Here is a 23,784-nt window from a genome sequence, read left to right on the forward strand (position 1 = left end):
CTACCAACAGAAATACACTTTATAATAACTAACCCGAAGGATAATTTGCCAATCTTACAATTCCTCAGGGTAATCACTATTATTTTTAGCAGGTGTTGATGATATATAGCGCTGACAATTTACACAGTGTGCTATATACTGTACAGTCACATTATTCCCTGCCTCAAGGAACTTACTGTAAGGTCCCTATATCATATTCATACATACAGGTACACAACAAATTACCACAGTAGTATTGAGCTATGAATATTTATGTCTCCCTGGCAAAGCACTAAGAGTCAGGTAGGTAGGTGTCATTGATGCATGCTGGGAGAGGATATCTGTTTGGAGTGACCTTGAAGAAGAGTCTTTGAACTTCCATGCTTCATCTGTGGAGGGGGCTATATTGAAGTATCTAACTCCTAGGCCTGCAGCCTTGGAAGGGTTAAGCAAAGAGTGCCTCAAGCACCAGAAAGGTTATACACTGCTTTGCTGGATGGTACATCCAAAAGAAGTAGAATAGGAAGATAACTGCCTGTATGATGAGAGCTGTTTATCAACTGCTGCCACAGGAGTCAGAGTTATTGGTCAAGCTAGATGAACTTGTGTCTTTTTTCAACCAGACTAACCTATGTAACTATGTACTGTATGTAAGAGCTGTATATTCTAAAAGTGCTTGTGCCATCTAGTGGTTTACAGTCTGAAGAATACTGACCGTACTGAAGAGCACTGACAGTGAATTAGAAAATTGAATTAGAAATCTGTTTGAAGTTTGTTTGCTTTTGGGTTTCCTAGAAACCATGTGCTAATTCTAGTGCTGAAAGGGGAATATCCAGGGATTCACAAGCTGATAACCTATGTACCATTATTCAAGTTGTAAAGATTGAGGCAAAAAATTCAAATCCAGTAACAGGTACTGTAAATATATAGTATAGACTGAAGTAGTTATATGCCGCTATGTGTATTCATGTTCTTGTAATGATCATCCCCAAAGGGAACCGTCCAAGAGATAAATACATCTTTATAATATAGAATCTTTTGTCTTTGTTATAGGACTGTAAAATCATTGGGAGTGTTAAATGGAGCTCAGTTGTTTTCTCTTAGAAAAGATGAATTTAAAGCTGTGAGCCCCGAAGAAGGTGCCAGAGTATACAGCCAGGTCATGGTACAGAAGGCTCTTCTTGAGGTATGCTCATAATTTTGTTAATCTTTACTTTTTTCCTTCCTGTGGGAGGGTATCTTTCCACCTGCCTACTGTACACCTGTTGTTTATTATCGTGGTGTGTTAAAGTGCGTCTCTTCGGGACGCAGAGCCAGGCATGATCAGGCTCTCACCTAATTACGTTTGATGATGCAAGTTTCAGGCAAGGGATGCCTGAGTGTTCCCGTTTTGGTTTATATTTGCTCCCTTGAACAAGAAATCTTTATCATTGTATGGCCATGCACCTGTTAATTGTTTGCTGAACCTGCAATGCTTGTTTGTTATTCTTTCTGTGAAAAACTAATAAAACTTTTAATAAAAAAAAAAAAAAAAAACTTGAATTCTAACAATAAATGATTAATGCATCCCACTAAACAGGGGGGCGTGGCCGGCAAGTGATGCGAGCGGACGTGTCCTGCTGTAGCTCCGCCGGAATCCTGTCATATCTCCTGAAAATCTCAGCCATCCTGCGCGCATCTTACCTGCAATCCTCGGAACGATGTCCGGACATCACATACTTACCTTCTGTGGCGGTATTTCCATCCGGGCGGATGTCCAGGCGAGGCACGAACTCCCGGCCGGTGACTGACCCTGGCAGCCAAGATGGCGGTGCTGCGGCCCGCTCCGCGAAAGAGAAGCAGAAGGAGGCCGCACAGCGTCTGTTCTCCATGCCTCAAGGTAAAGAGCCTGCTCCCCCTCCCTGCCCAGCGGATATGGGTGATGTGGACATGGCCCTGGGGGATGCGGAGAATGGGGGAGCCCCTTCAGTGCTGGGAGCTGGGTCGCAGGCCTACCCCGGTGCGGGCGCAGTGTCATCCATGAGGCCTACCTCACCCCCTGAACTGGACTCTGGACCCACGCTGAGGGAGATCCTCTCTGCAGTCACCACGGGCAACGCAAATATCGCCAGATTAGCAGGGGGAGGTGCAGGGCATGAAACTGGAACTGTCCCTGGTCCGCCAGGACATGCAGAAATTGCGGGATCGCACTGCAGCATTAGAGGGCCGTGTCAGCACCTTAGAGGATGAGTGGCAGCCATTACAGCGGGATGTTCAGTTTCTTCACACTATTACCACAGCTAATGCCGCCAGGCTGGAAGATATGGAGAACCGCCTACGGTGAAATAATGTGCGGGCGGTGGGGGTCCCTGAAAAAGCTGAAGGAAGCACCCTGTAGCCTTTATTGAAGCTTGGCTCATTAACACCTTTTGGGAAAGATGCCTTCTCCCACATGTTCGCGGTGAAGCGGGCACACAGAGTTCCTGCCAGACCCCCTCCACCTGGAGCTCCCCCTAAACCCTTTCTCTTTAAGTTGCTCAATTATAAAGATCGTGGTGTTATCCTGAGCAAAGCCAGAACCACCGCTGATCTCTCTGTGGACAACACCAGAGTCTCTTTTTACCCTGACTTTTCTGCAGAAGTGCAAAGCAGACGTGCCAAATTCTTGGATATAAAGAAGAGACTGCGCAAGCTAAATGTGCCTTATTTTATGCTTTACCCAGCAAAATTGAAGGTTATTGCAAATGGCTCCACTCATTTCTTTGATAACCCTCCGGCTGCTATGCACTGGCTGGACAGGGAGGAACTAAATCTGGCCCGGCCGGTACCCCCTTAAATCCGGGGTTGCACTTATCCTTTATTGGCTGTGATTCTCTGTCTACTATAAGGAACAAGGAAGGACCGTCTTCAAGTCTCTGTTCCTCCATTTGAGTTTTGCCCCCTAGGGGGCACTGCATCTGGAAGTGCCGCTCGGCTGAGCGAGACTGTCGTGTTTTCCCCCAAAGTTTCTATGCGGAATTATATCAGTCCAAGCGTGGGGGAGCGGGGACTGCCATGTCCTCCTTTTTGGATGGGTGTTCCTTGCCTCAGCTCAGTGCTCAAGATTAATGGCCCCATTACTAGGACAAGCACCCACTAATAAAGCCCCGGGGGCGGACGGCCTGCCGGTGGAAGTGTATACGACGTATGGGAAGGTACTCTTGCCGGTCCTCCTCTCTACTATGCGGGACATTATGCGTACTGGTGTCTTGCTGGATTCCATGAGTGAAGCCATTATTATAGTGCTGCCCAAGCCGGGGAAGGATCCTAAGTTTCCTGACTCATACCGGCCAATCTCTTTGACTACTGACATAAAGCTCTTGCAAACTGACTGTCTAAGGTTATTACTAATATTATTCACCCTGACCAGTCCGGGTTCATTACGGGGAGGTCTATGGCAATCAACATTCGGCGACTTTTCCTTAATCTTCAACTCCCAGTGGATAATACGGGTAATAGAGCAGATGCGGCTAAGGCATTTGATAGTGTCGAGTGGCCGTATCTGTGGGAGGTTCTTTCACGTTTTGGTTTGGGGAAGGATTTCATCAGCTGGGTGAAAGCCTTATATTCGGCACCGCGTGCTCGGGCCAGGGTGAATGGGGACTTTCTCCCCCATTTCCCTTGTATCGGGGCACCAGACAGGGGTGTCCTTTATCTCCCCTGCTGTTCGCCCTGGCGATTTAGCCGTTGGCTGCCCTTATTAGGAGTAGCCCGGCTGTTATAGGATTCCGTAGAGGGGTACTGGAAGAGAAGGTGTCGTTATATGCAGACAACACACTCCTATTTCTGGGTGACACAGAGGGTTCCCTCAATGCGCTTATGGTACTCATTAAAAAATTTGGTTCATTTTCCGGTTTTTCTATTAACTAGGACAAGTCTATATTGATGCCCTTGGACCCTATATCCAATCCGTCCCTACCGACCCTGGGTCGTCTGCGGATGGCTAATACTTTCCGATACCTGGGGGTTGAGGTCTCCCCTGAACCAACACAGTACCTGCACCTGAACCTGCTTCCTCTTCTAGACAAACAACGAACCAAAGGTAGATGTTGGTGCAAACTCCCTCTGTCAGTTGTTGGCAGGGTAAATTTAATAAAAATGTTCCGGGCCCCACAGTTGCTATACATATTCCATAACACTCCTGTGTGGAACCCGATGTCTTGGTTCAAGCGTGTTGAGTCTCAGTTTCGTGACCTTGTCTGGAGGAGACAGCAGCCGCGCATTAAACTATCTACTCTCCATTTCCTAAGGACAAGGGTGGTTTGGCTGTGCCCCAGCCCAGGATGTATTTCCGAGCCGCTCAGTTGCAACATTTAGAGGGGTGGGGGGGATCAACGCTAGCAGGACCCACAGGTCTTGCTGTTGACTAATACTCGGCATTCCCTCTCTGAGGCATCCCTCTTAGAGATGGATCTTCCATCTCTACCGGGCCTTGCATGCACTGCCACCTTATTGCGTCGCCTGTGGAAAGAGTTCCATTGTGGGAGAATCCGGCTTACCCGGAGGTAGCTAAGTTACAGGAGCATACAATATGTGGCTCAATTGTTTGAAGGCTCTGTACTTAAACCATTTGACCAATTACAGACTGAATTCCTGCTTCCCTGTCGACATTTTTATCGCTACCTTCAATTGCGTCATGCGCTACAGGCGCAACAGCGCCAATCCCCTTTACGACGGGCGGACCAGACGATTGTGGACTCAGTGATAGGACCCAGGACAAGAGGGGTGTCACGTACCTGATCCGAGGCCAAGATGCAGAGAGGGCTCCTCTTGCGGCTGAGTGCGGCACACCCCTGGGGTTGAGACAGAGGGTGTATCGCCCACAGAAGCACTGGTTGCCAGCAGGGTCCTGATGGTAGGCAGGCGGTCTCTGGCAGAATGCTGGGCAGGAATACACCGGACAGTCCAAGGAGGAACCAGGAACAACCAGGCAGAAGGTGTAAGACCGGCCAGGGGTCAAACACAGGGTTCGGCAGGTAGCTGCAACAGGTGCAAGCCAAAGGTGTAGCAGTAAGGCCAGAAGCAGACAAGTCAGTGGGAAAGCCGAAATCAGGTACTGGAGGGCAGGTAGACAGGAAGCAAGTCCGTGAGCCAAGCCGAGGTCAGATAACTGGAGAGCCAAACTGGAGCAGGGATGGTCAGACTAAGCCGAGGGTCAAAAGCCAGGAGAGAGAGCAGACAGGTCAGGAACAAGCCGGGTCAAATTGGAATCCAGGAAGTAGCAATGCTCAGGAAACAGGAGGAGCTGAAGACAATCCAGCAATTTGATGGGCTGAGCAGAGTCCTTTTATAGGCTAGTGAATGAGTCGATGGCCTGAGTCCATTGCGGCCATGGGAAGTACTGGCAAAGTTGCCAGTTGCAGCACAGCCATTTCACTGACAATGAGTCTATGACCTGAGTCCATTGCGGCCATTGGAAGTACTGGCGGAGTTGCCAGTTGAAGCATGGCCATTTCTCTGACATGGCTGGATTGTACTGTCACATACCTGATCCGAGGCCAAGATGCAGAGAGGGCTCCCCTTGCGGCTGAGTGCGGCACACCCCTGGGGTTGAGACAGAGGGTGTAGCGCCCACAGAAGCACTGGTTGCCGGCAGGGTCCTGATGGTAGGCAGGCGGTCTCTGGCAGAGTGCTGGGCAGGGATACACCGGACAGTCCAAAGAGGAACCAGGAACAACCAGGCAGTAGGTGTAAGACCGGCCGGGGGTCAAACACAGGGCTCGGCAGGAAGCTGCAACAGGTGCAAGCCACAGGTGTAGCAGTAAGGCCAGAAGCAGACAAGTCAGTGGGAAAGCCGAGATCAGGTACTGGAGGGCAGGTAGACAGGAAGCAAGAACATGAGCCAAGCTGAGGTCAGATAACTGGAGAGCCAAACTGGAGCAGGGATGGTCAGACTAAGCAGAGGGTCAAAAGCCAGGAGAGAGAGCAGACAGGTCAGGAACAAGCCGGGTCAAACTGGAATCCAGAAAGTAGCAACGCTCAGGAAACAGGAGGAGCTGAAGACAATCCAGCAATTTGATGGGCTTAGCAGAGTCCTTTTATAGGCTAGTGAATGAGTCTATGGCCTGAGTCCATTGCGGCCATGGGAAGTACTGGCAAAGTTGCCAGTAGTAGCATGGCCATTTCTCTGACAAGGGGACTAATTTCCCTTAGATATCAGTGGCTTCTCTCATGTATACAGAACCCGGCTTCCTTGAAGTGTAGAACAGCCTGGGAGTTGGATTTGGGTGATATCGACGGGGACCAGTGGGATCAGGCCCTGGAGGTCCTCCCCTCGGTGTCCCTGTTGGCCTCCCACAAACTCTCCCAGCTTTTTATACTCCATAGGACGTATCGTACCCTGGTCCTCCTGCATAAATGGGGCAGGAGAGATACGCCTTTGTGCCCTAAGTGTAACTCCCACAGGCAGGGCCGGACTGGCTTGCCGGGATAGCGGGAAATTTCCCGGCAGGCCTGCTGCCCTGGGGCTGCTATCGGCTATTGAGCTGCTGTGGGATGTTTTTTTTTTTCTCACAAGAGCAGTGGCCGGCCGACAACTTCATTAGTGTCTGGTGTAGTGATATGCTTTTGCAGTGCAGCCACGCCTCTTTTTGTCAGCAGGCTGAGTCGGGGCTTTCACAGAGCTCCAGTACAGGTGGGCGGAGCTAGAAGAAGTTACACAGACAGCAGTCCCGATCATAGCTTCCTGCCCAGCACATATCTCTTCCTGTATGAAGATCTGAGCGGACAGATGGATGGCAGCCTTCATCTTCTCCCTGTGAGTCCTGACCTTCTCTGCCTTCCACCCTGTACAATGCTGTGTGTAAACCTGCCCTGCACCTTACATTGCAGGTTTACTGAGACAGATAGAGAGAGACTTTCTTGAACAGATTAGGGATATACTGGGACATCTGAGGTGATTCATAGATGTATTCCACACACATCTTATATAATAAGATATAGTATGTATATGGAATACATCTATGTATCACCTCAGAAGTCTAAGCATATTCCTAACCTATTAGAAAAATCTAAGTATAAACAGAAATTAATGTAATTACATAACAGAGCCAACTATAGGAAAGTATAAAAGTACACCCATGCAGTGTAGGTGTGGGGAGGGGGAGGGGGAGAAAGGCCCCTTTTACCTTATTCCATGTTGCAGCCAGCTCCAGTGCTCTCTTCCTCCACACAAAGTCCTGACATCATCACATACAATGCAGGGACATTAACCCTGTATAGTATGATTGGGAGGCTGGAGTGTGACCACAGTCAGTACTCTACATAGAAGCTGAAGGGGACAAGTTACAGCACTGGAGGAAGCCTACAGGAGCAAGGAATAAGGTAAAGCTGGCTACTCATAGATTGAGATTTGTCTAGTTCAGCAGGGAACAGCTGAATTTCAATCTGAGTGTAGCTCCCCCAGTATTCAGGGTGTAACATGTTCTAGTTGCCCCCCTCTCCTCCTCAGGCACCTGTACCATGTCCCCAACCTCTGATCATCTCCTGTACCATGTCCGCAGCCCATGACATCTCCTGTACCATGTCCGCAAGCCCATGACATCTCCTGTACCATGTCCGCAGCCCATGACATCTCCTGTACCATGTCCGCAGCCCATGACATCTCCTGTACCATGTCCGCAGCCCATGACATCTCCTGTACCATGTCCGCAGCCCATAACATCTCCTGTACCATATCCGCAACCCATGACATCTCCTGTACCATGTCTGCAACCTCTGATCATCTCCTGTTACATGTCAGCAGCCCATGACATCTCCTGTACCATGTCCGCAGCCCATGACATCTCCTGTTACATGTCAGCAACCCATGACATCTCCTGTTACATGTCAGCAGCCCATGCTATCTCCTATACCATGTCCGCAGCCCATGACATCTCCTGTTACATGTCAGCAGCCCATGACCTCTCCTGTACCATGTCTGCAACCTCTGATCATCTCCTGTTACATGTCCGCAGCCCATGACATCTCCTGTTACATGTCAGCAGCCCATGACCTCTCCTGTACCATGTCCACAGCCCATGACATCTCCTGTACCATGTCTGCAACCTCTGACCATCTCCTGTATCCTGTCCATGGTCTCTTACATCTCCTGTACTGTGTCCGCAGCCTCTGACCAGCTCCTGTAACATGTCTGTAGCCTCTGACCATCAATTGTCTTTTATCGTGTCTGCAGTCTCTGAGAGGGAACCTGGAAAGAAGTTTGCTCTTATATTTATAAAGCTCTATGTGCTTTCATGTCTGTCTTATCTATACATAATACACTCTTCAAAAGTGCTTTAAAACTCCTGGTTTTCCCTATTATGAACAAGAAAATAATGGCATTATGCTTTTGGGCTGGTATAATAATGCTATGGGGCTGGTATGAAATTATTTCCAGGGCTGAATTGTATTCCCAGTCCGGCCCTGCCCACAGGGGAGACTTTAGATGCCCAAAGTTGGTCAGGTATTGGGCTCAGGTTACACACTGTATCTCACAAGTTGATGACCATGCTCCTATAGCGGTTGACCCTTTAGTGTGCCTTTTGGGCATACTGGATTCGGAACCATTTGTCCCCGGTACATATATAATGGTGCAGCGGCTGCTGTATCTGGCTAGGAAATTGATTGCCAGTTACTGGATGGGCACTACGGTTCCTACATTGGCACAGTGGGTGGCACGAGTAAATACAATTCTATTGCAGGAACAACTGGCATACCGCCACAGGAATGCAGTCAAAAATTTTCACACGATTTGGCAGGATTTGTTTGGTTTGCCCAGGTTTAGCCCCAGCGCAGCTGCTCATGCACCGAATTCTGCAGGCCTAGGCTTATTGGTAGACACTTTCTGTGATCTGGGATTCTTCTCACCTGACTTTTCTCTTTGTTTCTTTTTTCTTCCCTTCATTTCCTTCTCTGCTTCTACTATTCTTACCCCCCCCCCCCCATCTCTCCTTCTTCCCATTCTTTCCTTCTCCTGAAATTGGCTTCTTCTATCTATTTCCCTTTTTGCTATGGCTGAGGCTCGTCCCTCGCTCTTTTACCTCTCTTTGACTTCTATATGGATAAGATGGTTTAGAGCCGTCGCGCTCAAGGAGGGGGTCATTTTCTCCTTATGTTCATTTATAGTGGGGATTGTACTGTTGGTATGGAGAGATATCTGTATAATACATACCGAACCCTGTCCATTTTGATACTTCGCAGCATTTGAATATGTTAACATTAGCTAGAAGGTGTTCTGGTGTCTCAACTATCCTACCACCAGTGTGGTTTTTGACATCTCTGTATTGCTCTGTAACTTTCTTTATGTTATGAAGTATGACCCCTGCGATGGGTGCAAACCTTTTCATATGTACATGGTTGTCTTTATTATGCATGTTCCTATCTGTCTTCCTTTTGTTTTCTCAATAAAACCCTTTTTGGATTAAAAAAAAAAAAAAAATCTCCTGACAGACAACTTATACATCCCATTTAAACACTAGTATAAGAACAGTAGGTTTCTGGAGAATTATTACAGTGCTCTCTGTTACATGGTTATACCTCTGTCATATTGTGCCCTATAAACCCAAGAACAAAATTGTTATATATTGCAGCCTACCAGTCCTTGGATGTTGCTGCTACATTTATTTTCTTTTCCAGGCTTTTTTTCTATAATTGTATCTGGTGAAATGACTCACGGTACTGTATATGTGAAAGAGCAACATTTTTACCCTAGCTCAGGACTTTAGAACCCCTCTGCTCATCTGAGAGATTATGTAACTTTGTTGCTTTTTACTTAGCTACCTAAACTGGTGCTGTGTACATACTGTATTCTTCTTTGTTTTAACCACTTGTCAACCACCCAAAGTGCATTTACTGCAGGTGGCCAGCATAGGCAGGCTGGATCATGTACAGTCAGGTCCATAAATATTGGGACATCAACACAATTCTAATATTTTTGGCTCTATACACAACCACAATGGATTTGAAATGAAACAAACAAGATGCTCTTTAACTGCAGACTTTCAGCTTTCATTTGAGGCTATTTACATCCAAATCAGGTGAACAGTGTAGGAATTACAACAGTTTGTAAATGTGCCTCCCACTTTTTAAGGGACCAAAAAACAGCTCAGCTGTTCCATGGCCAGGTGTGTGTTATTCCCTCATTATCCAATTTACAAGGAGCAGATAGAAGGTCCAGAGTTCATTTCAAGTGTGCTATTTACATTTGGAATCGGTTGCTGTCAACTCTCAATATGAGATCCAAAGAGTTGTCACTATCAGTGAAGCAAGCCATCATTAGTCTGAAAAAACAAAAACAAACCCACCAGAGAGATAGCAAAAACATTAGGTGTGGCCAAATCAACTGTTTGGAACATCCTTGAAAAGAAAGAACGCATCGGTGAGCTCAGCAACACCAAAAGACCCAGAAGACCACGGAAAACAACGGTGGTGGATGACCGAAGAATTCTTTCCCTGTTGAAGAAAACACCCTTCACAACAGTTGGCCAGATCAAGCACACTCTCCAGGAGGTAGGTGTATGTGTGTCAAAGTCAACAATCAAGAGAAGACTTCACCAGAGTGAATACAGAGGGTTCACCACAAGATGTAAACCATTGGTGAGCCTCAAAAACAGGAAGGCCAGATTAGAGTTTGCCAAACAACATCTAAAAAAAGCCTTCACAGTTCTGGAACAACAACCTATGGACAGATGAGAACAAGATCAACTTGTACCAGAGTGATGGGAAGAGAAGAGTATGGAGAAGGAAAGGAACTACTCATGATCCAAAGTATACCACCTCATCAGTGAAGCATGGTGGAGGTAGTGTCATGGTGTGGGCATGTATGGCTGCCAATGGAACTGGTTCTCTTGTATTTATTGATGATGTGACTGCTGACAAAAGCAGCAGGATTAATTCTGAAGTGTTTCAGGCAATATTATCTGCTCATATTCAGCCAAATGCTTCAGATCTCATTGGACGGCGCTTCACAGTGCAGATGGACAATGACCCGAAGCATACAGAGAAAGCAACCAAAGAGTTTAACCACTTGCCGACCAGTCACGTTGACTGTACTGCGGCAAAGTGGCTCGTTCCCACTGTCACTGGTACCCCCAAAAGTGTCAAAAATGTCAGTCAAGGGTACGATCTGTCTGCCGCAATGTCACAGTCACGCAAAAAAAAAACGCAGATCGCCGCCATTACTCGTTAAAAAAAAAAACACCAAAAATTACAGAAATCTTTCCCTTAGTTAGTAAACGCAATAACTTTTCCGCAAACCAATCAAAATACGCTTATTCTGATTTTTTTTTACCAAACTTCGGTAGCAGAAAACAAATTGGCCAAAAATTTAAAAAAATTTTGATTTTTACATTTTTTTGGGGGGAATTTCATATAAAAAAAATTTGAAAAATGTTATTTTTTCAGAATTTACGCTCTTTTTTTGTTTATAGCGCAAAAAGTAAAAATCAAAAATCAAATACCACCAAAAGAAAGCTCTGTTTGTGGGAAAAAAAGGACGTAAATTTCGTTTTGGTATAGCATCGCACGACCGCGCAATTGTCAGTTAAATTCGCACAGTGCCGAATCGCAAAAAGTGGCCTGGACGTAAGACAGCAAAATCCTCCGGTGGTAAAGTGGTTAAGGGAAAGAAGTGGAATATTATGCAATGGCCAAGTCAATCACCTGACCTGAATCTGATTGAGCATGCATTTCACTTGCTGAAGACAGAACTGAAGGGAAAATGCCCCAAGAACAAGCAGGAACTGAATACAGTTGCAGTAGAGTCCTGGCAGAGCATCACCAGGGATGAAACCCAGCCCCTGGTGATGTCTATGCGTTCCAGACTTGAGGCTGTAATTGACTGCAAAGGATTTGCAACCAAGTATTAAAAAGTGAAAGTTTGATTTAGGATTTTTAATCTGTCCCATTACTTTTGGTCCCTTAAAAAGTGGGAGGCACATATACAAATTGTTGCAATTCCTACACCGTTCACCTGATTTGGATGTAAATACCCTCAAATTAAAGCTGAAAGTCTGCAGTTAAAGCACATCTTATTTGTTTCATTTCAAATCCATTGTGGTGGTGTATAGAGCCAAAAAGAGTAGAATTGTGTCGATGTCCCAATATTTATGGGCCTGACTGTACATGTACGTGATCCAGCCTGTTCCTGGTTGAGGGCATGCTGCTATGCAATCACATGATCACAATATCAACAGCTATCACATGGTACCTGGGTCAATCACAGTACCATGTGATTAGCTGTAGCCTATCACAGATCACTAGTAATCAGAGCTGTCATTCATGACAGTTGAAAACATTGCTGTTTCAATGACCATAAAAAAAAATAATCCCTGATCAGCTCCCCAGAGTAATGACTACTATGGTGCCACTGTACTCTGAAGAGAGTTTTTTTTTTTTTTTTTTTTTTAAAGTAACAAAAATTAAAAAAAAGGAAATACATTGTTTAAAAAATGTAATAAAAATATGATTACATTTTTTACAACCTACTGACACCAGTCAGTATTCCTGATCACCCCCACACAAGTCATACAATGATGTTGTATTGCACTGGTGATAGTATGTTGAAGTATATTGCTTCATTTTCCAAATAATTGTGGTAAAAAAAATACAAGTTAAAAAAACTTGCCATGCCTCTTACTAAATGCCTCAGGCTGTTTGCTTTCCAAAAGGAGTCATTTGGGGGGAATTTGTACTGGTATTTTAAGGGCCTCAAGAAATGAGATAGGCCATCAGTACATCAGAATTGATCAATTTTCAAATATATACACTAATTAATATCCACTTATTGGGATTTCATTTAACCAAAGACATGTAGCAGAATAGATTGTTGCCTAAATTTATGAAAAAATTAGATTTTATTGGATATGTTTTATAACAGAAAGTGTAAAATATAGATTTCTCTTTAGTTCATTGATGGACACAGTGCTCCATATTCAGAACCATAGGGTTATATCACCCCCTACAGGAGTAGGATACTAGGCAGAAAAAAAACTTGGCTACACCTATGGGCAGTCCTAGCTGGTTTACAGCCCCCTCTATGCTATAGGCCTTCAGTTTTTTTCTGCCTAGTAAGAAGTAAGGAGCTAGCTCCCTGCCGGGATCTTTTCAGTGGTCCCCCCAGTTTGGCCAGCGAGCGAGCACAGACCAGAGCTCTGCGCTGGGTCGGCCGCGACATAGCCCCACTGGACAGGGCTGGCCTGCAAGTTAAACGCCTTGCGAGGTCACATTTGACCGGGCCTTAGCCCCGAGTCGCAGCTTTCCTTCTGGCCAACAGCCCCTTCATTTTGGTGGTGAGGAGATTCTGTCTAGAGTGGTGCCCACCTAGTTCTGTGGTATGGTGAGTAAGAGTCCCCCCTCTCCCCCTTGATGCTGTGGGGGGTGGACGAGGGACCTGTGGGTTCCCCTCCTTCCCCCCAGCCCCCCTATGTTTTGTGTAGTCCCTGTAGGCCACTCTTGTACTCCCCCCCCCCCCGGGGTAGCACAGTAGGTCATTGGAGGATGTGGGCTGGTGTGCACAATACCGGTGGGGGGGGGGGGCAGACATACCACCAGAGGGACGCACTTCCCTGATGGAGTGGGCGCTGCCAGTGTAGTGGTCCTGTGGCCTGGGTCCCCCACTCACTGCAGAGTTGTGGCCTAGGCTCCAGGGCTCTTTTCTCAATCCCCTCGGGCCTCGTGGGCGCCACATGTGGTAGCCATTTTGCCATGGTCAGCGCCATAACTTTGGGGCTTGTTTTTTCTCTCAGCCTCCCAGCCATGTTTGTGTAGTCCAGCGGCCGATTTTGGTTGGTCCGGTGTGCACAGGAGCCCTCCCTTTCCCCTAGGGTTGACTCCTGGGTTTGCTTTTCCCCTGAACACTGCACGTGGAGGCCTGGCTATCTCTGGTGCCGACCAGCGCTCCTCCGGTAGGGTGGGAGTCCTGGTGGGATCCCCCCCTCTCTCTGCTGCAGGTTGCAGGGTACTCTGTCTTTGGGTGCCCCTGTGGTAATACGGGTACGGTGCTTTCGATGGGTGAGTCCTTTAGCGCTGCTAGACACATTGTGCTAGTGGATTCCTGCTTTTTGACTCATGGAGTCTCAGGAGCATGTTTCCCCACCTGACCCCCTCTCAGAGGCAGCAGGTCCCTCTGGGTCCCAGCCCTCTATTGATGCACTGATGGCGGTCCTGGAGTTCTTTTGTTTCCTGGGTGGAGGTGGCCTTAGGGCAGCGGGCAAGCAGAAAGCCCCCGCCACCAATGCCTCATTTGTCACGTCAGATCCTAAATCTGGCTCTGCTGCCGCGGACGTGGCTCACCCTGCGGAGCGAGGATGATTCCTCCACAGCTGTAGCTGCACACAAGAAGGCTCTGGTTGACACACTGATTACATCCGTGCGGGAGACTTTGAAGATGGAGGATGCAGCTGAGGCAACTGCGGAGGTGGCTGACCCTTTTGGCACTTACAAGCCATCTCATATGGCAAAAGTGTTCCCTTATCCCTCCTTTTTTGACAAGTTTGTTTACAAAGATTGGGAGCATCCAAAATGTCCCTTTGTGGTTCCTAAACGCTTTGCGGTGAGGTACCCCTTCGAAAAGAGTCACTCCTCAAGAAGCGGACTGTCCAAGCAGTGGTGGACCCTCCTGTCTTCAGGTTAAAAAAAGCAACCTTGATTCCAGTAGAGGAATTCCCAGCCTTTAAACATCTGGCTAACAGAAAAGTGGAGTCTGTGGCCCGCAATATGTTCACTATTGCTGGTTCAGCGCTACGGCAGGTCCTGGCCATTGTCCTGGTGTCGCAAACTCTAACTGAGTGGACTAAACTTTTGCACCATGATCTGGGGGTGAGCAGATTACCCCTGTCATTGTTGAGTTGGCAGACCAGTTGGTTCAGGGGCTGCAGTTTGTCTGCGATGCCTCTCCGGATGTGGCCCCTTTGATTTCTAAACAATCTGTTTCGGAAGTGGTGCTTAGGCATGTGTTGTGGCTTAAGTGTTGGTCTGCGAACCAAACCTATAAAAAAGCTCTTACTGATTTGCCCCTCCAAGGTGATCGCCTGTTTGGGGATACCCTGGATGACATCATTAAGAGTCTCACGGGGGGAAGAGCACCTTTCTTCCGCAGTCTGGGAAGGGGAAAGAGCCTTGTCACAGACGCGGCACTTCATTTTCCGCACACAAAAAGTTTTTTCCTCCCTCAGGGTCCACTGACAAGGGTTCAAAACCTTTCAAGCCCTCCTCAGGAGGATCCAAGCAGCCCTGGTCTGGCAAGCCAAAAGCGGGATTCTCTAGACCCATGGCAAGGCCCATTCAGCATCAAGGTACACTCTCACCCATACCTGGGGTGGGGGTACATCTTTGTTTGTTTCCGGGCCTGTGGACTTGGTGAACAAAAAATGGGTCCACAAAGTAATTATGTCTGGTTACAAGATAGAGTTTTGTTCTTGCCCTCCAGAAAGGTTCTTTCCTTCAAACATGTCTCTGTCCCCAGACCAGCGGCAAGCTTTCTTCAGGGCAGGGCAGGACCTGTTGTTTCAGGGAGTGATTGTCCCGATTCCAGTATCAGAGCGGTTTCAAGTTTTTTTATTCAAACTTGTTTACGGTCCCAAATAAGGAAGGCAAGGTTTGTTTGATTCTGGACCTCAAGGCCCTGAAATGTTTTGTGCTGGTACAGAAATTCAAAATGGAGTCTATTCGCACGGTGGTGCCTTCCCTACATTAAGGGAATTTCCTAGCCTCTATCGACGTCAAAGATGCTTACTTGCACATTTCAATATGTGCCCGACACCAGCGTTTCCTCCGCTTTGCTGTAGAAGAGGAGCACTATTAATTTGTGGCCTTACCCTTTGGTCTCACACAAAGCCACCACACAGTGCATTACAATTGGCAATAAATATAAAAGAGTGAAAGTCAAACCTGGGTGGCTAAACCGTAAAGTAAAAAATCTTCTTAGAGAAAATAAAATGGTCTTTAAGCAAAATAAAGCAGAGGGGGCATTGTCAGCTTTCCAACAATACAAGGAATGTAACAAGAAATGTAAGAAGGAAATTAGGGCGGCTAAAAAAGACTATGCGAGACACATAGAAGAGGAGAGTAACAAAAACCCCAAGGAATTCTTTAGATATATTAAAAGTAAAAAAGCGAGCTCAGTGCACATTGCCTGCATAAAAAACGATGAAGGGAGGATGGTTACAGATGACACAGAGAAGGCAACTGTACTAAATGCTTTCTTCTCCTCAGTTTTTACATAAAAAAAAAGGAAGAGTATACTGACCATAACAGTATTGTTAGTAGCACATCACAGGACATACTGCTGTGGCTAACAGAGGCAGGAATCAAGGAAACACTTGAAAAGCTTAACTAAAACAAATCACAAGGACCAGGTGGCTTACACCAGAGAGTCCTGAAAGAACTATACGGGTTATAGATAGACCATTGTTTCTAATCTTTGCGGACAGCATACTGACAGGAACTTTATCAGCTAATAGGAGAAAAGCAAATGTGGTACCAATATTCAAAAAAAGAGCAGAGACATATTCCGGGGGAACTACAGGCCAGTCAGCCTGACTATCAATAGTAGGTGAATTATTGGAGGGGATAATAAGGGACTGTATCCAAGAATTTGCTGATGAAAACAGTATCATTAGTAGTAATCAGCATGGGTTTACAAAGGGACGTTCTTGCCAGACCAGCCCGTTACGAGGAGGTGAGCTGCGATCTAGATAGGGGGAGACCTGTGGATGTGGTGTATCTGGATTTTGCAAGGGCATTCGATACAGTTCCCTATAAATGCTTAATCTACAAGCTGAGGTGTGCAGGCATCGACCACAAGGTTTGTTCTTGAATACAAAACTGGTTACAGGGGCGCGTCAAAAGGGTGGCACTAAATAATGTGTACTCAGACTGGTCTGGAGTGGTAAGTGGGGTACCCCAAGGTTCTGTCCTGTGGCCAATTCTGTTTAACATATTCATAAATGCCCCCTCCACTGCCAGTCAACTAAACACAGTGTGTGATGAGTTGATGCTAGAGCTGCTTATAAGCTCTTGTCACGACACTCAGTCACGTTACAGAAAATGTTACCTGCACTCTGCCATGTTGATTACACCTGTAACTGAAGCCAAGCCACCATTAGAGGAAGGAAAATCCTTGACAGAATAAATTGTCAACTGAAGCTTAATCTTGAGGAAATCCTTATGGGGGTCACATTCACAAACTCACAAATATAGTAATATTACACATACAAGTAACATCCAATACCAAAAAATTGGTGTTAATTTTATCCAGCCTTTCCCTGATTTCACCCTCTGTTAGCCATAGCAGCAAGTTCAGTGAAGTTCTGCTAACCATACAGTTGAGGTCAGTATACTCCTCCTTTTCCTGTTTAAAGACTGAGGAGAAAAAAGCATTAAGCCTTTTGCCTTTTCGGTGTCCTCTGTAGCCATCCTCCAATCATCGTTAATTATGTGTACAATATGCTCTGACCTAGTTTATTTTGCTGTTGATATATTTAAATCATTTTTTAGGGTTCTTTTTACTATCCTCCGCTATTTGTCTCTCGAATTTGATTTTAGCCATTTTGATTTCGTATTTACATTTCCTATTTGCTTCCTTGTATTGCTGGAAAGCCGATAAGGTCCCCTCCGATTTATTTTTCTTGAAGGCCATTTTTTTTCCCTAATACGTTTTTTTACATTACGGCTAAGCCAGCCAGGTTTGGCTTTGGCTCTTTTGAATTTATTTCCCATTGGAATGCACTGTGAGATGCATTTGTTTAATATGTTCCTAAAGCATTCCCATTTTTCCTCTGTTGTCAGTGTTCCTAGGATTTGGTCCCAGTTTATTTTCTCTAACATTGACCTCAGGTCTTCTCAAAAACCTGCATTGATGATGGTATAGCAATGAGTGCCACAGATACGTGCACCTAATCTGCTAGCAGTACACCACCGCTTGATTTGAGCAGCAGGCAAATTTCACTACCCCAGTTGCTGAACCATAGAAAGAAATACTGTCCCAGCCATCCACATGCTCAGCATCTAAATGCTAGCTTGGCCAAATTGCTAGCGCTACAATTGCTGCCTTTTCATCTGGTAGACTCTGCTCCCTTTTGCAAATTTGTAGAATGTGCTGTACCACAGTGGCAGGTTCCAAAAAGACATTTCTTTTCACGTAAGGCCATTCCTGACTCTCTACCGTCATGTGGAAGGTAGTGTTTTGGCCTCATTGGACAGAGCAGTCAGCAGGAAAGTTCACAATCATTACTGCTGACTCTTGGTCCAGCAGGCAAGGACAGGGACATTACATTTCCTTCACGGTGCACTGGGTAACTCTGCTGGCAGCTGGGAAGGATGCAGGACAGGGTTCAGTGTTGCAGCTTGTCTTGCCACCACATCTCCAAAAAGGTGGTGCTGGTTCTGCCACATCTGGCTACTCCACCGCCTCCTCCTCCTCTTCTTCTTCCTCTATGTCCTCTTCTGCTGAATTGTCCTCTGAAGCAGCAGTGCTCCCTAAGCGTTCAAGGGTCTACACAAGCAGTCAGGCTAAAAGATGCCATGCAGTGCTTCGGTTGGTCTGTCTAGGGGATAGGAGTCACACCGGGCCAGAGATTCTGTCAGCTCTGCAAAGGCAGGCTCAGAGATGGTTGACGCAATGACAGCTTTAGCCAGGAATGGTTGTATGTGACAATGGCACTAACCTTCTCTCCGCCCTTTGACAGGGACACTTGACACATGTTCCATGCTTGGCACATGTCCTGAATCCGGTGGGGCAGTGTTTCTTGACCAGATACCCGGGCTTCCAAGATCTCCTGAGGCAGGCCAGAAAAGTCTGTGGCCATTTCCAGCATTCATACAATGCCAGTGCTCGGCTATCTGACATTCAATGGGAATTCAACCTGCCCACCAACCGCCTCATTGTGACATGCCCACAAGGTGGAACTCAACATTGGCAATGCTGCAGTGGCTGCACACACAGCAGAGGGCCATCAATGAGTACCTGTGTGAGTATGGCACAAGGACAGGTTCAGGGGAGCTTGGCTTTTTTTTCACCATGCCAGTGGCTTTTGATAAAGGATGCATGCACCATCCTGTCACTATTTCAGGAGGCCACAAGGATGGTGATCCGGGATGATTCATGCATCAGTGACACTATCCCTCTAGTCTACCTGCTGGAGCACACGCTTTGTGAAATCATGGACAGGTCACTTGAGGCAGAACAGCGGAAGGAAGAGGAGGACTTCCTTTCCTCACAAGGCCCCCTTTATGCAGATATCATCCCTGCAGGGACACAAAACACACAAGAGGGAGAGGAGGATCGTGGCAGCATGGATGTAGAGTTTTCAAGGGATGGTTTTCATTACCGAGAGACCCCAGGAGTTGCACGTGGTTGGTGAGAGGTTGCTCCTGACAATGTCACCCTTAGTGACCCAGAGGACTCAGAAGCTCATGCCTCCTCAAACTTACGTTGCATGGGCTCCCCGATACTGCAAAGCCTGCGAAAGGACCCGAGGTTTCGTGCTATCAAGGAGAGAGTTAATTACTGGTTGGCAACCCTTCTTGATCCACGTTACAAGGGTTAAGTTGCAGAGCTCATCCTGCCTTTGCAGAGGGAGCAGAGGATGAAACATCTTCAGCAGGCCTTGAAAAAAAAATTTGTGTAACACCTTTCCAGACACTGGGAGGTTAACATTCTCCTGACGTGTTTCTGAGGCATCGTTCAGCCAAAGGAGGAGCGGTGGAGAAGGCAGCTGGCTGACTGATGCCTTTAAACAGTTTTTTAGTCCTCAGCAGCACCCAGGGCTGTTAGGTTTAAGCAACCATCGGCAGCGTCTCCATCATATGGTGCATAATTATCTAGGGGCAAGAGAAGACTTGGAGACCTTTTCAATTGAGCATACACTGGGTTCCTGGGTCTTGAGGATGGACCACTGGCCAGAACTTGCTCAATATGGAATGGAGCTACTGGCCTGTCCTGCTTCCAGCATGCTTTCCTAATAGACATTCAGTGCTGCTGGAGGTTTTGTGATGGACAAAAGAGTGCGTCTGTCCACAGACTCTGTTGACCAGCTGACTTTTATCAAAATGAATCAGTCCTGGATCAACAGCAGCTATCAAGCCCCTGGTGCTAACGTAACTGATTGAATTTGCTAGGGGTCTGCCATCCCTTGAAGACTGCATATGCTGCCTATCCTATTCCTCAACCTTGATTCTGCTAGCTTCCAACAATGTAATTTTTAACCCTGTCCCTGTGCCCTGTGCCTAGCAAGAGTAACTGTGAGGGGTTACGGTGTTATGGCACCACCAACACCAAAGGCCCAATTTTTTGCACCTGTATGACAACTACATGCAATTTCAAATTTGTATGGAATTCTTACCAGCAGGTCCCGTTCCTGCGCCCAGCAAGAGTAACTGAGGGGTTACGATGTTCAAAAGGCCCAATTTCCGTTTCAGTTCCTGCTGATACTAACCTTCCAGGTCCCCATCACTCCCACTCCCTTGGCCAGGTCAGATGACAGCACAGCGCCCCCACTAGATCACTGATAAGAACACATACAACACTTGATCTTTGCCAATTTCAAATTTGTATGGAATTTTTACCAGCAGGGCCTGTTCCTGCGCACAGCAAGAGTAACTGCGAGGGGTTGCAGTGTTCAGGCTCCACCAACAACCAAGGCCCAATTTTTCTGCACCTGTATGACAAGTATTGTCATATGACACAGATTGTACTGTGTATGGTGTGCTATCCAAAAATATAAAATAAAATAAAATAAACCTGTGTGATATAAATTGTTTCGTGAAAAGTCAATGTTTTGATGTGATTCCAATGCTGAGTATATAAATAAATGTGTAACCCGCTTCAATAATCATACAGTGTTACCAAATATAAGGTGCTGTGTGCTGATACCGTTGTGTTTAAAAAATCCTTGCAATCAATGTTTGCTGTGTTCTCTCATGCAAGAGTAAAAATCTGCCTAGTTGCTATTTCAACGATATTGGTGACCAATCCAGATTGTACTGTGTATGGTGTGCTATCCAAAAATGTAAAATAAAATAAACCTGTGTGATTTAAATTGTTTCGTGAAAAGTCAATGTTTTGATGTGATTCCAATGCTGAGTATATAAATAAATGTGTAACACGCTTCAATAATCATACAGTGTTGCCAAATATAAAGTGCTGTGTGCTGATACCGTTGTGTTTAAAAAATCCTTGCAATCAATATTTGCTATGTTCTCTCATGCAAACAGAAACCAATATATATATAAAAGATTCTAATATATATAAATAGTCCATAAAGTGCTTATATGTGTTATAATCTGTGAGTAGAGTTGAGCGGACACCTGGATGTCCGTGTTCGGCGGGTTCGGCTGAACTTGAAAAAAAAGTCTGGGTCTGTGTCCCGGACTTTTTCCGAACTTTACCCGGACACCGAACCCCATTGAAGTCAATGGGGACCCGAACTTTCAGGCACTAAAATGGCTCTAAAACACCAATGGAAAGGGCTAGAGTGCTGCAAATGGCAGCAAAACGTAGTTAAGAGCATGGCGAGTGCTCTGCAAACAAATGTGGATAGGGAAATAACTTAAAACAAAAAACAGAAAAATAAAACAATGTTCTTCATCTGTGAAGGACGAGGCCCATATGGAGTAGGAGGGAGGTTGAGGTGGTGGTGGATGTGGCGGTGTCATAGGCATGCGCACAGGGTGTGCCGGTTGTGCCTGGGCACACCCTAATCACCTAGGGCACATTAGCATTATCGCTCTGTTTGCCAGTGAGGAGATGGGAAAGATCTCCCTCGGACCTGCTCTGCCATAAGAGAAGTGCCACACACTTCTATTTCACTTTGCCAGCAGGGAGAGTAATGTATCGGGGCCATGTACATGTAGGCAAACACATGCATGTGTATTTAAACTTTGGGGTGCACACCCTAATGCAATAGGCTGCGCACACCTATGGGCGGTGTAGGTGGAAGCGGCGGTGGAGGAGGACGAGGTAGCCAACACTGCTTTTTTTCAGTCATTTTAAATGAGGGTACACCCCAAAAGAGTGAGAAAGATCAAAAATAGAACAATGGCTGGGTAAGGTCGGTATCCATCTCTATTCTGCACAAGGTACGGAAAAGTCCCGTGGGATCCATGCCTGGTTCATTTTAATGAACGTGAGCTTGTCCACATTGTCTCTGGACAGGCGGCTGCGCTTGTCTGTGATAACGCCCCCAGCCGTGCTAAATACACGTTAAGATAATACACTGGCTGCAGGGCACGCCAGCACCTCCAAGGCGTAAAGGGCAAGCTCAGGCCATGTGCCCAACTTGGAGACCCAGAAGTTGAAGGGGGCAGACCCGTCATTCAGTAAGTCTAGGCGTGTGCACACATACTGCTCCACCATGTTGGTGAAATGCTGCCTCCTGCTAAGACGTTCCATATGAGCTGCTGGTGCTGCTGTTTGTTGTGGCGTGCTGACAAAGCTTTTCCACATTTCGGCCATGCTAACTCTGCCTTCTGAGGTACTGGCGGTGCCCTGGTTTGCGTTGGCGATCTCTTCCTCCTCCTCCTCTGCCTTGGCCTTGTGCTTCCACTGTGGCCCCGCTGTCAGGTGGGAATGCCAGCAGCATCGCGTCTACCAGCGTGCGCTTGTACTCGCGCATCTTGCGATCGCGCTCCAGTGAGTGAATTAAGGACGGTACGTTGTCCTTGTAACAGGGATTTAGCAGCGTGGCCACCCAGTAATCAGCACAAGTTAGAATGTGGGCAACTCGGCGGTCGTTGTGGAGACACTGCAGCATGTAATTGCTCATGTGTGCCAGGCTGCCCAGAGGCAACGAAAGGCTGTCCTCTGTGGGAGGTGTATCATCTGTGTCCTCTGTATCCCCCCAGCCACGCACCAGTGATGGCCATGAGCTGGCCTGGGTGCCACCCTGCTGTGAACATGGTTCCATCTCCTCCTCCATCTCCTCCTCCTCATCCTCCTCATCCTCCAGAACTGTGCCCCTGCTGGACAATTGTGTCCATAGAAATGGGATAGTTAAGCTGACAACGGCATCATCGGCACTGGCCATGTTGGTGGAGTACTCAAAACAGCGCAACAAGGCACACAGGTCTCGCATGGAGGCCCAGTTATTGGTGGTGAAGTGGTGCTGTTCCGCAGAGCGACTCACGCGTGCGTGCTGCAGCTGAAACTCCACTATGGCCTGCTGCTGCTCGCACAGTCTTTCCAGCATGTGCAAGGTGGAGTTTCACCTTGTGGGCACGTCACATATGAGGCGGTGAGCGGGAAGGCCGAAGTTACGCTGCAGCGCTGACAGGCGAGCAGCAGCAGGGTGAGAACGCCGAAAGTGCGCACAGACGGCCGCACTTTCTGCAGCAGCTCTGACATATCGGGGTCATTTTTAAGGAACCTCTGCACCACCAAATTCAGCACATGCGCCAGGCAAGGGATGTGCGTCAAACCGGCTAGGCCCAGAGCTGCTATGAGATTTCGCCCGTTATCGCACACCACCAGGCCGGGCTTGAGGCTCGCTGGCAGCAACCACTCATTTGTCTGCTGTTCCATGCTCCTCCACAACTCCTGCGCGGTGTGTGGTTTTTCCCCCAAACAGGCAAGTTTTAAAACTGCCTGCTGTCTTTTACCCCTGGCCGTGCTGAAGTTGGTGGTGAAGGTGTTACGCTGACCGGATGAGGAGGCGGTAGAGGATGAGGAAGCGGAGTAGGAGGAGTTAGGAACAGGAGGCAAACTGAAGCGCCATGCAATCCTCGGTGTTGGAAGGACATGCGCCAAATTGCTATCCGCCTCAGGCCCATCCGCCACTGCATTTACCCAGTGTGCCGTTAGGGCGATATAAC

At 47.1% G+C, this 23,784-nt stretch overlaps 1 protein-coding gene across 1 annotated transcript in view; it reads left to right on the forward strand.

Annotated features, from left to right (window-relative positions):
* The window catches only part of EPS8L1 (EPS8 signaling adaptor L1), an 892,485-nt gene that overhangs the window by 852,015 nt on the left and 16,686 nt on the right, over nucleotides 1–23,784 (forward strand). The window contains exon 20 of the mRNA XM_082273475.1: nucleotides 1,033–1,165. Within this exon, the coding sequence (XP_082129601.1) occupies nucleotides 1,033–1,165 (133 nt within the window). The remainder of the gene's footprint in view (nucleotides 1–1,032; nucleotides 1,166–23,784) is intronic.

Source organism: Pelophylax lessonae (assembly GCF_965119305.1).
Source record: "Pelophylax lessonae genome assembly, chromosome: 12".
NCBI lineage: Eukaryota > Metazoa > Chordata > Amphibia > Anura > Ranidae > Pelophylax > Pelophylax lessonae.